General features: G+C 59.5%; 1 protein-coding gene across 1 annotated transcript; it reads left to right on the top strand.

Annotated features, from left to right (window-relative positions):
• The first annotated feature begins 655 nt into the window (after positions 1-655).
• On the top strand, positions 656-11225 carry FBXO41 (F-box protein 41). The gene is made up of 12 exons (XM_035547445.1): positions 656-1377; positions 4406-4616; positions 4968-5047; positions 5168-5478; positions 5659-5900; positions 6122-6237; positions 6462-6614; positions 8144-8239; positions 9262-9380; positions 9600-9758; positions 10073-10188; positions 11163-11225. Exons 1-12 carry the CDS (start codon positions 656-658, stop codon positions 11223-11225), a joined length of 2388 nt encoding a protein of 795 aa, XP_035403338.1.
• The last annotated feature ends 4080 nt before the right edge of the window (positions 11226-15305 follow it).

Below are 15305 nucleotides of genomic sequence, written 5' to 3' on the forward strand. Positions count from 1 at the left end.
ACCTTCCCAATGGCTGTGAGCCTTCCTAAGGATTGTGCACCTTCCCAAGGGGTGTGGACCATCCCAAGGGTCATGGATCTTTCCAACAACAGCTGTGGATCTTCCCAATGGTTGTAGACCTTCCCAAGGGGTGTGGCCCTTCCCAAGGGGTGTGGACCTTCCCAAAAACAGTTGTGGATCTTCCCAACAACAGTTGTGGATCTTCCCAACGGTTGTAGACCTTCCCAAGGGCTGTGGACCTTCCCAACGTTTGTGGACCTTCCCAAGGTTTATGGACCTTCCCAAGGGTTGTGGACCTTCCCAAGGGTTTCAGACCTTTCCCAAGAAGAGGTTGATCATGTCTCCAAGGTTTGTGGGCCTTCCCAAAGGTTGTGCCAAGAAGAAGGACCAGGGAAGGACTTTTGGGGCCTCGCCATCCCTGCGTCACTAACCCTTCTCTCTCTTCCAGCGCCCAGCACCACCCGATGCTGATGCCCCCCCAGGACTTTGCCGGACCCCCTCTCCCATCCCAGGGCTCCCACCCCACCATGCCCCAGCGGAGCCGTGGCCCCACCATCCGGGCTTCCCTGATCCATCCCACGTGCCACCCGTCCGTCTGTCCCACGCCATGAGCGGGGCCGCACAGTTCCCCTGCGTCGGGGCGCGTAGCTGAGGGATGGCCTCGCTGGACCTGCCCTACCGGTGTCCGCGGTGCGGGGAGCACAAGCGTTTCCGCAGCCTCTCCTCACTGCGGGCGCACCTGGAGTACAACCACACCTATGAGACCCTCTATGTCCTCTCCAAGACCAACAGCATCTGCGATGCCGCCGTCTTCCCCCTGGCCGCCGACGGGGCCCTGCTGACGCCGGCCGCCCGGCGGGACTACTTTGAGAGCACCTCCTTCCAAGGCAAGGAGCAGCGCTTCTCCTGCGACCTCGTCCCCGCCGAGGAGCTGGAGCCGGCCCCGTCCTCCTCCCCCTCGCCCCGCTATGTCCACGAGATCGAGATCCCGCTGACCGAGATCTTCACCCGGGGCAAAGCCGTGGCGCCGGCCCCCACGCCGCCGGCCGCTATGGACGCTGCCTACGAGGAAGGCCTGGCCCGCCTGAAGATCCGTGCCTTCGAGAAGCTGGAGGTGGACAAGCGGCTGGAGAAGCTGACGGAGGAGGTGGAGCAGAAGATCGCCTCGCAGGTCGGCCGGCTCCAGGTGGAGCTGGACCGCAAGAGCTCGGAGCTGGAGAAAGCCAAGCAGGAGAGCCTGCGGCTCAGCCGGGAGAAGCAGGAGCTGGAGGACCGGGCATCCGAGCTGTCCCGCCAGGTGGACGTCAGCGTGGAGATGCTGGCCTCGCTCAAGCAGGACCTGGTGCAGAAGGAGCAGGAGCTCACCCGCAAGCAGCAGTGAGTCCTTCGTTCCTCCTCCTTGTGGTGGGGTGAGGGGACATCAGCCCTGGGAATGAGTCCCAAACACTGTCACCAAACCCTCTGAGCAGTGCTTGGGTGCGAGCCCCTTGGCAATGCCCATTGGCATCATCACTCATCGTGGTTTGTTTCTTATCCCATGTGGGCAGTGTCCACTTACACCTGAGCTCCTCCATGTCTGTGACCAAGCTGTCACATCATGTCAGACTGCCCCAGAGCCACCAGTGCCCCAGGGCACGGCCAAACTGGGGATGCATGTGGCCATCAGGCTGAGGAACACAGTGGTGGCCACGTTGCTCCAGCCCACCTCTGGTGCCAACTGGAGTCCCCCAGCATCAGGACTGGGTCGTCCCCACTAACCCCACAGGTGAAGTGCTCATGGAGTGACCCATTGACCCACCCCATGGTCATAAACATGAAAAGGGCCAGCTTGGCCATGCCAAATTCAGGGTTATTCTCCCAGAAGGAGGGTGGTGTAGCCCGAGCAGTGTGACCTCCACTCGCTGTTAGGGCTGTGGCACTGCCCTCTGCATTTTCATCCCATGTTCCCCATTCAGACCCCCGCCCTTCCCACCCCAGGGCTGCTCTAGAGTTTCCCCCAGTCAAGTGTTGGGTCCTTGCTCATCTGTGTCACCCAACCAAACCTTGTTCCTCTTGAGTTTCTTGGCCAAGCTGGAGGTCGTGGTAGTGTCCATAAAGTCAGCAAGGAGCAGGTGAAGGGGGACAGTCACAGTTGTGCTGGCCTGGGAGTGATGGGGAGCTTCCTCGAAGAGCTGTCTTGATGCCCACCATCTTCCACACATCCGTTAATGACTTTGCCCTCAAAATAATGACTGGGGCTGGGAAGCAATGTGTGTGTTCATGGGATTTGCTGGTGTTGGGGGTGATCCTGGGGTGCAGAGGAGGATGACGCTGGATAAGGGGACACCTCTCCTTTGGAAGGTGCACGTGTATGGAACAGGAGGTTTGGGGGCTGCCATCACTGCCCCATGGGGTGTTTTCCAGGGGCATCTCAAGCATGTGCAGTGGCAGGATGAGGGCCAACAGGGTGGACAGCTCTGGAGTGGAGTCTGGAGAGATGTGAATTGGGGAAGACAGAGGTTGACCAGTGGATCAAGCATGGCTTGTTCGGTCCATGGACATTGTTGTCACCTAGGAACCTAGTTTTATACCCCAAAAATACCTTCTGGATCTAAATCTCTTTAGAGAAACCCTCCTACCCATCAACCATCCCCATAGGTCCCCCACCTCCTCCAGGCAGACCAGGAACAGACCACAAGCTGGCATCAGGCTGGGGCTCATGGTAGCCCCTGTGAAAAGCAGGAAAAAAAGGGACTCCAGAGCAAAAAAATTAATCTGTGTTGCCATTTATATATCTGTCTGACCGCCCCCCCCCCCAAGCTTAAATTAATATTTCCAGTAAGGCTTCATCAGCCACAAGGTGGGGAGGTTGCAGGCTAACCTACACCCAGCCCATGCGCCCAATGACACCCAAGAGCCCTTGGCAGTGGCCGGTGACGTTTGTTCCCTGCAGCCATTGGCACGGGGAGGCTTTTTACACCTCGGCTCCGTTGGCTTTGCCAGGGGTGTTTTTCCACTCGGTCCATGGGAATGAGAGACGCGGGAGATAACCATCAGCATCTCCTTACACTGCCAGCCGCGTGCCAGCACCCCATTTGCCTTCCAAGTCTCAGGGACCCCTCACCAGGAGCATTCCCAAATTATTGCCGGTGAGCTCTCCCTGCAAATGGCAGGTTTGAGGGCAATTAGTTGGTAATTAAAGGGCAATAACCAACAACATGAATTGCATCGCTGTGGGCTGCCTCCCCCTCTCCTTCCCCTTCGTACTCCAGGGCATGCATGCAGCCAGGTGTGCAAGGCTGGGTGTGCACAAGGCAGGAGCACAGAGCTGTGGTTGTACATCTGTCAGTCTGAGCAAAGGTGTGAGAGCTGTTGTGTGTGTGTATATCCATGTGTACATCACCTGCGCAGTTGTGGCAGGAAGATTACGGGGAGTGATTGGTGCTGAGTGTGCACGCAGCTGGGTGTGTCTGGGTGAGTGCGCTCATGGGTGTGCACGCTGTGTGTGTGTGTCAGGGTGTGGGTTTTTTTTTGTGTGTGTTTCCGTGGTGCTTTGGCATGTAAGAGTGGCTCTGCACGTGGGTGTGATGCACTGGTGGGTGTGCGAGATGGCTGTGCGTGTGTGTGCACCTGGGTGTGCAAGCGTGCGTTCGTGTGACAGGCATATTTGCAGCGATGTGATAGCAGTGTGTCCGATGCACGTGTTTATGGGACACACGTGCTCATGGGGCTGTGATGGCTGAGTGTGCCTGTGCGTATACACACATATTTTTGGGAATCGGATGAAGTCAGCAGCAGGGTGCGTGCCTGGGCTCACGCATGTGTGGGGTGAAAGCAGGTCACTGTGCACGCTGCGTGTTGGGGACAACATTGCAGTGCCTCAGTACAGCAAATGCCTTGCCAGGACACATCCAGAGGCTCAAGGCTCTGAGCTCCTGTTAATTAATACGTTAATGAAGGAGCTGAAGGTGCAGCCAGGGATATGGGGCTGAGTGGGGTTTAAGTGTTCAGGCTGCCCTTGAGTTCATTCCCTTCAATCTGCCCTTCCCAAATGAGGCAGGGCACCACTGCCACCCTCTGCCATCCTGCATCAACTTCATCCTCCTCCCTCTGCTCTGCCGTGCCCAGGGGCCTGACCCCAGTCCTGGCAGCGAGGGCTTGGGCTGGGGTGTACATCCCAGAGAAGGTGCTGGAGACACCATCCCCACCTAATCAAGGTGGCTGCATCCATGCTGCATGCAGGAGCATCCCCTGGTCCCCAGCATGTCCAGATGTGGAACCATCCGGGCTGGGAGAGCCCCAAATGAGGCTGATGTGGATGCACAGGACCATCCCTGCCCAGCTGCTGGGCTGGGTGGAGGTGCTCAGCAGGGCTGGGTGGGGAAGGACCCGAGTGCCACCGTCACCCCCTGTCCCCTCCGCGCAGGGAGGTGCTGCAGATCGACCAGTTCCTGAAGGAGACGGCCGCCCGCGAGGCCAACGCCAAGGTGCGCCTCCAGCACTTCATCGAGGAGCTGCTGGACCGTGCGGACCGCGCCGAGAAGCAGCTCCAGATCATCAGCAGCAGCTGCGGCACCACCCCGAACGGCAGCCTGGGGCGCTGCGGCACGCCGGGCGCCAAGGCCATTGGCCGACCGGTACCGGCGCGGGCACAGGCACGGGCACCCCGCGCATCCGGGCACGAGCGCTCGCGTGGCTTCTCGGGTGGCTGCAAAAGGGTTGAGCGGGGGACACACGGGGACCCCCGTGGGGATGCGGGTAACCCTGGCGGGGGGATTCCCAAAGGGTCTTGGTTGGTGTCTGGGTGCCACATGGGGTGAGGGTTGGTAAGGTGCAGGGATGATGCTGGGGATGTTCTTCTGCATCCCATGTGGGCATGGACCAACACATCCGTGGTGCTGGGTGGGTGATGGGGGATGAGGACACCCGCATTCCCTGCATCCAATGGCTTTCTCCGTGTTGGCTCCTCACGTCCCCTCTCCCCACAGAGAGAGAGGCACCCAGGGCCGGGGACGGCCGTGCACGGCCCCTACGCCATTCCCAACCAGCGCTCCTCCTCCAGCACCGGGTGAGTGCGCCCATTTGGGATTTTAATGGGATGGGAGGTGCTCATGGGAAGGGGACTCCCTCCCTGGGGTGCTCTTGGGGCTGGTGGCGGGCACTGAGGTTGGACACCTCCATCCCCCAGCGCCTCGAGCAGGGCGAAAGCGGTGTCGCAGAGCTCGGGCTGCTACGACAGCGACAGCGCGGAGCCGTGCCCCACCGACGACACAACCGACGGGCACCCCTACGTGGCGCGGGACGGCGGCCGGGGCTCAGGGCTGCGGCGCCAGGCCATCCAAAATTGGCACCGCCGGCCCTACCGCAACAGCACCGAGGGCGAGGAGGGCGACGTCTCTGACGTGGGGTCCCGCACCACCGAGTCGGAGGCTGAGGGCTGGGACCCGGAGGTGCCCGGCATTGCCGCATCCCGGCCCCCCGGCAGCTGCCGGCTGACTGGTGAGACCGCGCTGGGGGGCTTGCGAATGGGAGGGTGTGAGGTTGGGGACAGGGATGCGACCATGCTGGGCAACATCATGGTGCGTGGAGGTTTTGGGTCGCCTCTCTCCTCTTCCCTGTCTCCACAAGGAGCATCCCTTCCCCGGCTCGCCGGTGGCACTGATGGCACGTGTCCCACAGCCAGGTCCGAGGGGGCCATGTGCAAGGGGGGCCGGCTGGAGAGGGGCAGCCCTGTCCACTCCAGCGAGGTGATCAGCCCCGAGATCCTCAAGATGAGGGCAGCGCTCTTCTGCATCTTCACCTACCTGGACACCAAGACCCTGCTGCGGGCGGCCGAGGTGTGCAAGGACTGGAAGTTCGTGGCCCGGCACCCGGCCGTGTGGACACGGGTGCTGCTGGAGAATGCCAGGGTCTCCTCCAAGGTACGGGGACAGGGGTGGCACGGCCCGGGGTGAGGGCATACATGCATACACTCTTGCACGTGCATTTTCACAGAGTTATGGCATGCGTATGTTTGTGCATGCAGAAACGATTGTGTGTGCGCGCGGTGGGGTGTGCACAGACCTGCCCCAGATAGCCAAGGATGGGTGGGACGGGACATCACTGAAAATGCCCCCTCGTGACAGCCACCCCTGTCCCCCAGTTCCTGGCCATGCTGTCCCAGTGGTGCACCCAGATGCACTCCCTCACCCTCCAAAACCTCAAGCCACGCCAGCGGGGGAAGAAGGAGAGCAAGGAGGACTACATGAAGAGCACGCGGTGAGTCCCCGCGGCCACGGGCACCCCCCAGCACCCTTCCAGGGATGGTGATGCTCCACGAGCACCAATGACCTGTTTCCACTGGTGGCCTTCCATCACCCCCTGGCTCCTGCTGTGGGTTTTGGGACCCAGCATCCAACCCCCACGGGACCTCACCCACCCAGGGTGGCCGGAGGGAGCGTGAGCAGGAGTCCCCGTGCCTGATCCCGCCTCCGTCCCCTCAGGGGCTGCCTGGAAGCCGGGCTGGAGTCCCTGCTGAAGGCCACGGGCAGCAACCTGCTCATCCTCCGCATCTCGCACTGCCCCAACGTGCTGACCGACCGCTCGCTCTGGCTGGCCAGCTGCTACTGCCGGGCCCTGCAGGCCGTCACCTACCGGTAAGGGCAGCCCGCGGGGAGCAGGCAGGGAACATCCATGGGATGTGCTGGGACCCCTCTGATGCCCATCGCCACCCCCAGTGTCCCTAAGGAGCAATTCAAGAGCTGTTCTTGCAACCCTCATCCTCTTCTGGCATGTTCCCAGGTAGACATTTCCCTTGCTGGTCCGTTCCCACCACCCCGTTCCCAGCTGGAAGTGTGTCTGGGGTCTCGGTACAGGGATGCTGCTTTATGTTAGAGATGGACAAAGGAGGAGAGGGGCACCAAAATGGGGTCCCAGTGAGGTTCTGCCTGCCTGCTGAAGGCTCCCAGTCGGGAGCAGAGCCCTTGGGGTCCTTCCATCCTGGATACAAGGACTGGTGTGCTATGGAATCACCAAAACCCACCGTGGATACCTTGCCCAAGGGCAAGGACACAAGGCCCATGGCAGTGCCCAGGTCCTGGAGGAGCTCAGGGGCTGCTCCTGCACCTTGGCCACCTCCCGAGGAGGCTCTGCCTCCTGTGGAGGCAAGATTTAGTTTTCCTCCTCCCCTAGGGAGGACAATCCTTGCTCCACTGACCCCTGCAAGCAACCATTCAGGCTCAGCACCCCATGTCGCCTGCAGGCAGCGGGTCTCCTCGTCCCCCCCAGGATGGAGAGTCCTTCAGGTGGGCAGGTGTGCCCAGGGCACCCCAAGGGTTGGACCAGGTGCTTGGGTGCTACAGGGACCCCACACTGCGAGGCAGGATGGTGCCACCAGGTGTTGTAACCCAAGGACTCGGCCACCAGCCCTTCGAGGGCACATCGCTAACCTGTGACTCTGACTCACGCCCAATTAACCCACCGCACGCCCAGGGGGCTCTCGGCAGGCGCCTTCGGTGCAGATGTGTGAAACGGTCACGATAACACCTCTTGCTTATTTTTAGGCTCGCCTGAAGTTTCGAAGTAGGTCATTCAGAGTTAGGAAGCCTCAGTCCTCAGTAGGGATCAGTGTGGGGATGTGGCCGGAGACCTCAGCCCGGGCTGGTGGCCTCGGGACAGTGATCCCTGACATCGCTGCTGCACTGCCTCGGTTCAGGGAGCCACGGGTGTCAGTGGGAGCTCCCCTGAGCCCATGGCACGGCACAAACGCTGGTTGGGGAGGTATTTGTGAAACCATCCCAGCGGGATCTGCAGGGGCATAATATTTGCTCTGCAAGGATACATGGCCTGGGCAGTCCCAGTTCAACCTCTTGCGTTCATCCAAGCACCTGAGCACCGCACGGCTGATGTGCCACCTTTCTTTTGGAAGACTTCAGCCTCCACCTTCAACCTCATCTTCCACAATCAGCCTCACCTTCAGCCTCACCTCCAAACCCAACTTCAGCTTCACCTCACCTTCTATTTTTCTAGATATTACACGTCCGTAAACCCAATTCCAGATGGAAATGCCTTCAGCCTTCCTGCGTGTGTGGGTGGTGGTTCCCGGGCAGGCTGTGGGCTGTATGCAGTGGAGGCTGCAGGCACAGCCCCCTGGGCAGCCCCCCATGTGTCCTCTGTGTCATTCCAGGAGCTCTACGGACCCCGTGGGTCACGAAGTCATCTGGGCCCTCGGAGCAGGCTGCAGGGATATCATCTCTCTCCAGGTCGCACCTCTGCACCCGTGGTAAGGGTCCTACTGAGGCTGGCAGGGGCTGGGCTGAGTATGGAGGCTGGAGAGAAGTCGGGTCCCAGGTCCACGTTTGCTTGTGGGATCCCTGGGAGTTGGATCCTGGGGGATCAGGAGCTCAGCCCCATCCCTGGCTGCAAAGACCGAGAGATGCTGGGTGTGGGAACCTCCCTGCCAGCCAGCAATGTCTCTGGGGAGACTGCCAGCAATAGAGATGAAACAGGGGCCGTGATCACTCTGGTGGTGACACTGAACATCAAATGTTTGTCTGAGCTCTTCACTGCTTGTAGAGCAGCAGGCCTGAAGGGCCCGGATGATTTCAGAAGGGCGTCGAGTCACTGCGGAGTCACTGACTGCAGCTCCTCTCTTTTTTTGGGTCATGAAGATGCTGGGGGCTCCCCACTCTGTGACACCTGGGTGCTCAGGAATTCATGGCTTGGGAAACACCACAAACAGGGCTAGCTGAGAAATCAGGCAGGTCACTCAGCTCTGTGCCATGGGGCCGGGCACACCTCCTGGGCATCTCTTCTTGTCCCGAGAGGTTTGCTGTGATGGCGTGCCCTCCATCAAGGCAATGCCTGGATCAAGGTGTACAGAAGGGGATCTCTCAGCAGGAGAAGCTCGATGTCGAGTCCCTGATGACTTATTTCTTCCCTGGGGGACACCTCAGGTGACATGTAGGTTTCTCCACCTGCTGCTAGTTCGATCACTGCAGGCAACAGAGCTCGGACCTCCAAAGGTGAAGGATCTGGGGCAGAAGGACTCGGCTGCGTGCATGTTCGTGCTCTGTCCTGGTTGTAGGAACTCCTGGTCCCTGCTCTGCCCTGGTTGTAGGATCTCCTGTTTCCTGCTCTGTCCTGGTTGCAGCTCAGCCTGGGGTAGCTGCTCCGATGGAGACATCTGCCCTGGGGCCACCTCCTGCCAGCGTGGCCATGCCACCCACAGGGACGCTCATGGTGGGAGGTGAGCTTTTCTGCCAGCCCTCCCCAGCTCTTCCTTCTTCTTCTTCTTCTCCCCAGCCAGCAGCCAACGCGTTTCAGCAACCGCTGCCTTCAGATGATCGGCCGGTGCTGGCCACACCTGCGGGCGCTGGGCATCGGAGGGGCAGGCTGTGGTGTCCAGGGACTGGCCTCCTTAGGTAGGTGGTTCTCCTCCCAGGGGACAGGGAGAAGGGCCCTGGCCAAGGGCATGGTGCACCCCAGGGTGATCTCAGGGCATGAATCCACCCCACGGACTCCTGAGGACCACGGGTGGACGCTGCTTCTCCTTGCTGCCACCCTTCCTCCCACCACCCCGCTGGCGCTGGCTGTCCCCATCCCTTCCTGGGACTGTTGACGTGGGCTCTCTGTCCTTCCAGCCCGAAACTGCATGCGGCTGCAGGTCCTGGAGCTGGACCACGTGGCGGAGATCAACCAGGAGGTCGCAGCTGAGATGTGTCGCGAGGGGCTGAAGGGGCTGGAGATGCTGGTGCTGACCTCCACGCCGGTCACCCCCAAAGCCCTGCTGCACTTCAACAGTGAGTAGCCATGCTCGTGGAGCAGGGTTCGTAACATCATCTGCTGACCAAAATGCCACCACAGATCCACAAAGCAGACCGTTCCATCCAGCCCCACCAGCAGGAACATGCTGCTGACACCACGAGGTGCTGGGACCTCTCGTAGATTAGCATCCTCCCTGCAGAGGGCTTGGTCACCAAGAGTAGGTCTCCTCCATCATCAGGATGAGGTTGCTCCGAATATTGATGCGTTGAGGAGCACGGGATGGGTTGTAGGGTTAAACCCAGCTGTAGGGAGGCTGTCCCCACCAGTAATGGGGTGTCTCTGCCCCCAGGTGTGTGCCGGAACCTGAAGTCCATCGTCGTGCAGGTGGGCATTGTGGACTACTTCAAGGAACCCCACAGCCCTGAGGCCAAGAAGATGTTTGAAGAAATGGTGAACAAGCTTCAGGTAAGGGGTGCTGGTCCCGGGTCACCCAGTAGAGAACATTTGGCTCTCTGGGGGACATCGTGAAGACTTGCTCTGGTTCAGACCCAAATCCCTAAGACCAAAACAAGATCTAGAGTGCTGCGATTCCTTCCCACTGCCTTAATCCTTCTGCTGCACTGCAGGTTTGTTCCTCGAGGGCAGAAAAGGGCTGTTACTTCCCTCCCAGCACAACTTACATGCTTATCTCTGTAAAGTCACTTAAAATCCACCCATGAAAGGAGAAATAGGGGTAATTTTAGTTACACAGTGCTGGCTACACAGAGCTGCAGAACTTGGTTTTTGATGCTCGGCAGGGTCTGGGCTGTCCTGGGTCTGGGCAAGGTCCCCAAAGCAGACGTCTCCACCCATGCCCAAGGGAAAAAAAGAGGAAAAAGAGAGGTTCTTCCGCTTCTCTTCATCCTCTGGTTGCCTTCATCCCACAGAGGGCTGGGCACAAGGTGAAACGCTTGTGAGATGCAGGGCAGGAGGTGGGGATGGAGGCCCACCAGCACACCCAGATGGGGGCCACACGTCCCGTGTGGTTCCTGCACTGCTGAGCCCTGGCGCAGGAGCACTGGGGGGCAGAGACCCAGACCCACATCCACCCCTGGGCTCGCGGGCACCTGCAGAGGAGTTTTGGAGGCCCCCTTCTTGCCCACCACCACGCCACGCAAATGCTGCCTGCGTGTCGACGTTGTCTGCCCCCAAGTATCACTGCCGCCTGGAAAAGGTGCCTTAAACCAAACAGAAACCAACCCCAGAGCTGGTTTCAGGGGCACTGAGGCAGTCCCATAAGGGACCCAAGTCCCCACGGGGTGTGGGTGGTGGGGTGGGACCACGGCAGACCCCTTCCCATGGGTAGGACACGAGATCTTCTCCCCTCTCCCTCACCGGCCCCGTGGGGCAGCAGGGCCTGTCACATCCCACACCAACCCCACTCTCTGCTCCTTCTCCAGGCCCTGAGGAAAAGACCCGGCTTCTCCAAGATCTTACACATCAAGGTGGAAGGAGGCTGCTAGACCTTCAGGGAACCACCAAGCACATTCCCTCTCCTGCCCGGCGGAGCCAGAGGCCCCGCACAACCGAACCCAAGCCCACCGCGCTCCTGGAGCCCGGAGACGCTGGCCCGTGCACAAAAACCCAAAACTCTCCAGGCCTTAGTGAGCAGCCCGTGCTCGCCCTGGGGCCAGCTCCACGGACGTGTGGCGGGCCAGAAGGTGCTACTTAGGGGAATTTTTCAGCTGCCCAAAGGGGCAGGCCCGTGCTGTTTCCCTGAAGGGAAGACGGCTTCAAACCCCACGGCTGCTCATCGCCAAGGATCCTTGTTTGGGGAATGTCTTTTTCTTTGAACTCTCTTTCTTTGGGGGTTGTTTTTTCAGTTTGGTTTTTGGCCACTTGCTGGTGTGGGAGCTGAGGATGGCTCAGGCCACCCCCGTGGGCTCTTTGCAGAGCACTGGGCCCAGTGTGTCACCACCAGACTGTCCTGTCCCCTCCGTGGGCTGGTGGAGGAGGGCTGGGAAGGGCCTTTCCTCCTCAGGAAGCAGTGCCCAGCCTTCCTGCGGGGTTTCTGCTCACTTTCATCACATTTCTGTGACAGAAAGCCCGAAGGTGGGTAAAAGCTGCCCAGAATCCAGCAGCCACGACAGCACAAGCACAGCACAGCTGCGTCTGGGGGCTGCAGGAGCCAGAGGACGCCAGGAGAAGGCCACTCGTCCAGAGGCCTCCAGCCTCGCCCCCCCCCCCACACACACACACCCATCCCTCCCTGCCAAGGCAATAAACCAGCCCCAAGGTCCTCGCCCACCAGGAAACACGGGTCATGCTCCCATCCCCACCAGTGCTGACCACCTGCTCAGGCTCCTTTTGGAGCCAGTTGTCCTGTGTGGAGAGAGGGACTGGCACGGGACACCCACATCTGTCGTCTCCTCGCCATCCCCAGCAGCCCGAAGGAGAAACCCAGGCCAAATCATCCTGAAATCCAAAGCATCTGGAGGAAGCACCAGCCCAACCACCCTGGTAGAGCCCATATCTCTGTCCACTGCTTCTTTTATAATTCTGCTTTTGCTCCTCTGACTATCTCCTTCCTGCGACCTCGTCAGCCACCAAACACCTTTCTTTTTCCAAAGGCGAAGGTTCTTGAAAGGCTTCCAGCAGGGTCAGGCATCTCCGTCCTCAGCCCTGGGGAGAAGACCCCAGGGGACCCCCATCACAGCACTGCCCGCAGCAGGGACCTGGTGCCCTTATCCACGGCCCCAACCAGGCGTGCTTGGACCCCACGCCTTATGCCGAGAGGAGCCGACTGGGAAGAGCAGATATGGGGAGGGATTTGTCTTCTTCTGGGCCATCTTTGAAGGTTTTGGTGCCTGTTGGCCAATGGGACCACCTGTGGTGCGTGCGGGGCTGAGAAGAGTCGGCTCTTCCCGGAGCATCTCCCCTTCCTCCAGCCCTGCCAGGGTGCTGGGCTGCCACCAAGCGTCCCCTTGGGATGGAGGAGACCGCAGGCCCGTCCCTGTACACCTTCCCCACCCACATCACTGACCTCAGCGAGGAGCTCCGACCATGCTGGCAACCCATGGGGACCCCAATAGAAAACACCCAAATTGCCGAGGCCGACAGTGGGGTGGAGGCAGCTCCTGGCTCTCCAACCCCAGAAGACCATTTCGTCCCTTCCTCATCCCATCTCCACTCTCTCCTCCAAAGCAGGGTAGGGTCGCGTGCCTTTTTTTTGGCCGTAACCCCCGACGTGAAGCACCTCCACCCCCCGCTGACTCCCTGTGCACACCAAGCATGGGATCCCCAAAAACTGCCTGCGAGAAACAACCACGTCCTGGGGACAAGCTCCCACCACGGGTTACCTCCACCCCGGGGAGGCTGGGACATGCAGAAACGGGGGCACAAGGAGCAAGGGGTGCCCCCACCAGCAAAAAAAACCACCCAGCAAAGCTACAGCCCCCGGCCCCATGCGCCGCTGTTGTCACCATCCCACGAGCGTGGTGGCCCTGGTGGGGACGTCCCCATTGGAAACAGCGCAGAGACTTGTGAAATTCCCTTCAAAGAAACAAAGTAAGTATTTATTTCTATAAAAAAAAAAAAAAACAAAGAAGGAAAAAAAAAAAGAGATTTTAAAGGAAAATTATATACTCAGCATGTTTATACACTCTATGCTTAAAGACTATCGTGTCGGAGAGTCGTGGCCCAAGGCTGAAGGTGGCTGCCCCAGGTGTGCTGCTGGTCCCTGCTGGCTCCTGGAGGCTGCGAGGAAGGCGAGGATGGGGTTGGGGAGAGGCTGGGGAGATGTTGAGGACTTGGAGAAACCTTTGGTGCCCACCAGAGTGGCTGCTGGTGTTGTCGGTGCACATTTTGGCTTGTGGACATGGTGGTGTGGGGCATCGGTGGGTGGTTCGGCTTTGTGTGACGTCCCCGTCCCCCAGCCCCATGAGGGTTTTGTCACATAGGACAGCCTCATCCCAAATCGGTGTTTCGGTGCGTCGCCAAGACCAGACCAAACCAACTGCCTCCCCCTGGGGCATTCCCAAAAAGTCCAACTTCTGGCTTGGCAAAGCCCCGTTTTTACAAAAACCCGTGACGACACAAGGCCTTGAGCGGCTTCAAGGCTCTGAAGATGGAACGTGAGGGGGTTTTTCCCCCATTTTTCTCAATGCCTGGGCTTGGACACATCCCCTCCTCTTCCTCCTCTTCCTCAGCCAGGGATGAAGGCATCTGACACGGTGACGTGGGCTTGGTGGTAATGAGAGCCCTGCATCTCCCCAGCCTTCCCGGGGGCTCTTAATTGCCGAGGTTGTTAATGGCAACGAGCTCATTAACGGTGTCTCAGTGATGGTTTCCCTGCCGGCTCCCAGTCCCACGGGCATGGTGCCACCGGGTGCCCCACAGCCCCCATCGCCCACCCTCTCCCCCCCCCCATGGGTGCTCAGCAATGCTGCCCGTGGCCGCAGGCTTCTCCGCTCGGTCGTGGGGCTTCAGCCCTGTTCCCTCTGGAAACGATGAAGACCAAAAATCCCAAATCCCCCAGGAGCACCCTGAAATCACGCAGCGCTTTAGGGTGCCGGGAGGGAAGGCACTGCTGTAGCGTGAGCTCAACCCCATACCAGAACCTAGAGAAGCCCCACTGGGGCTCTGCGATGACAATCCCCAGCAAAATCCAGGGGGTCCAGGGCGAGCAGCTTTCTTTTGGGGTTGTGGTGGCTTCCCACAGGACCAGTTTTGGGGGATTTCTTTCTTTTCTAGCGAGCTTGCCCAAAGTTGTCCCATGGCCAACGTTAGCCGCATTCCCCTTCTCTTGAACCTCGGTGCTGGGCAGGGGCATCAAGAGGAATAACACCAGCAAAAGCCAGCTCGGGGGCCAAATTCACCCCAAATCCATGTTTTTTCTGCCTCCCTCCCTCATCCATTGGGTTTTGCTCTGCATCCATCGCTCGCACCCAGGGCAGCGGCTGCTCCCCTGCAGCTGGGCTCAGGGCTGCAATGGCTCCAGGAGAGGAGAAAAGCCCCGCGTCGGCTCCGTCCGAGGAGGATTTAAATTTGTCGAGCAAGCAAGGCGGATGGCAAGGGAAAAATATCCCAAATGTCGCCACGGGTCACAGCCCTGGCTGCTGCCCAAGGCACGGGCAAGGCCAGGTCTTACACAGCCGAAAGGCTCTGAATTAGGTTGAAACAAACAAAAAAACAAACAAAATATATGAAAAATGTTGATAAAGGCTCTTAGGCTCATCTCAAAGCAGGCAACGAGTGATTTCCCTCAGCTCTAAGAGGAGCCGCGACGAAGCCAGCCCCTGCTGGGAGCTGGCACATGGCTCCAGCCTCTCGTTTTGGGTTGAAAACCTGCAGGTTCGGGTGGAGCAACAGCGTTTGGGAATCGGTGCCAAATGACAACATGCTTTAAAAAAAAAAATAAAATAAAAAACGGGGAGCAGGGTGATTTTAGCAGCTGGAAATGGTTTGTTGCAACCAAAGTGTGGCGGGGCGGCGGCGCAGGCCGTCCCCACCAGCGGGAGGAAAAGCTGCTGCAAACCCCTCCCTGCCGCACAGCAGCGAGGGGAAAACTGCCTGAAAGCAGGAAAATTAAATGGGATTTTCTG

The sequence above is a fragment of the Cygnus atratus genome, chromosome 4 (genome assembly GCF_013377495.2).
Source record: "Cygnus atratus isolate AKBS03 ecotype Queensland, Australia chromosome 4, CAtr_DNAZoo_HiC_assembly, whole genome shotgun sequence".
Taxonomy (NCBI): domain Eukaryota; kingdom Metazoa; phylum Chordata; class Aves; order Anseriformes; family Anatidae; genus Cygnus; species Cygnus atratus.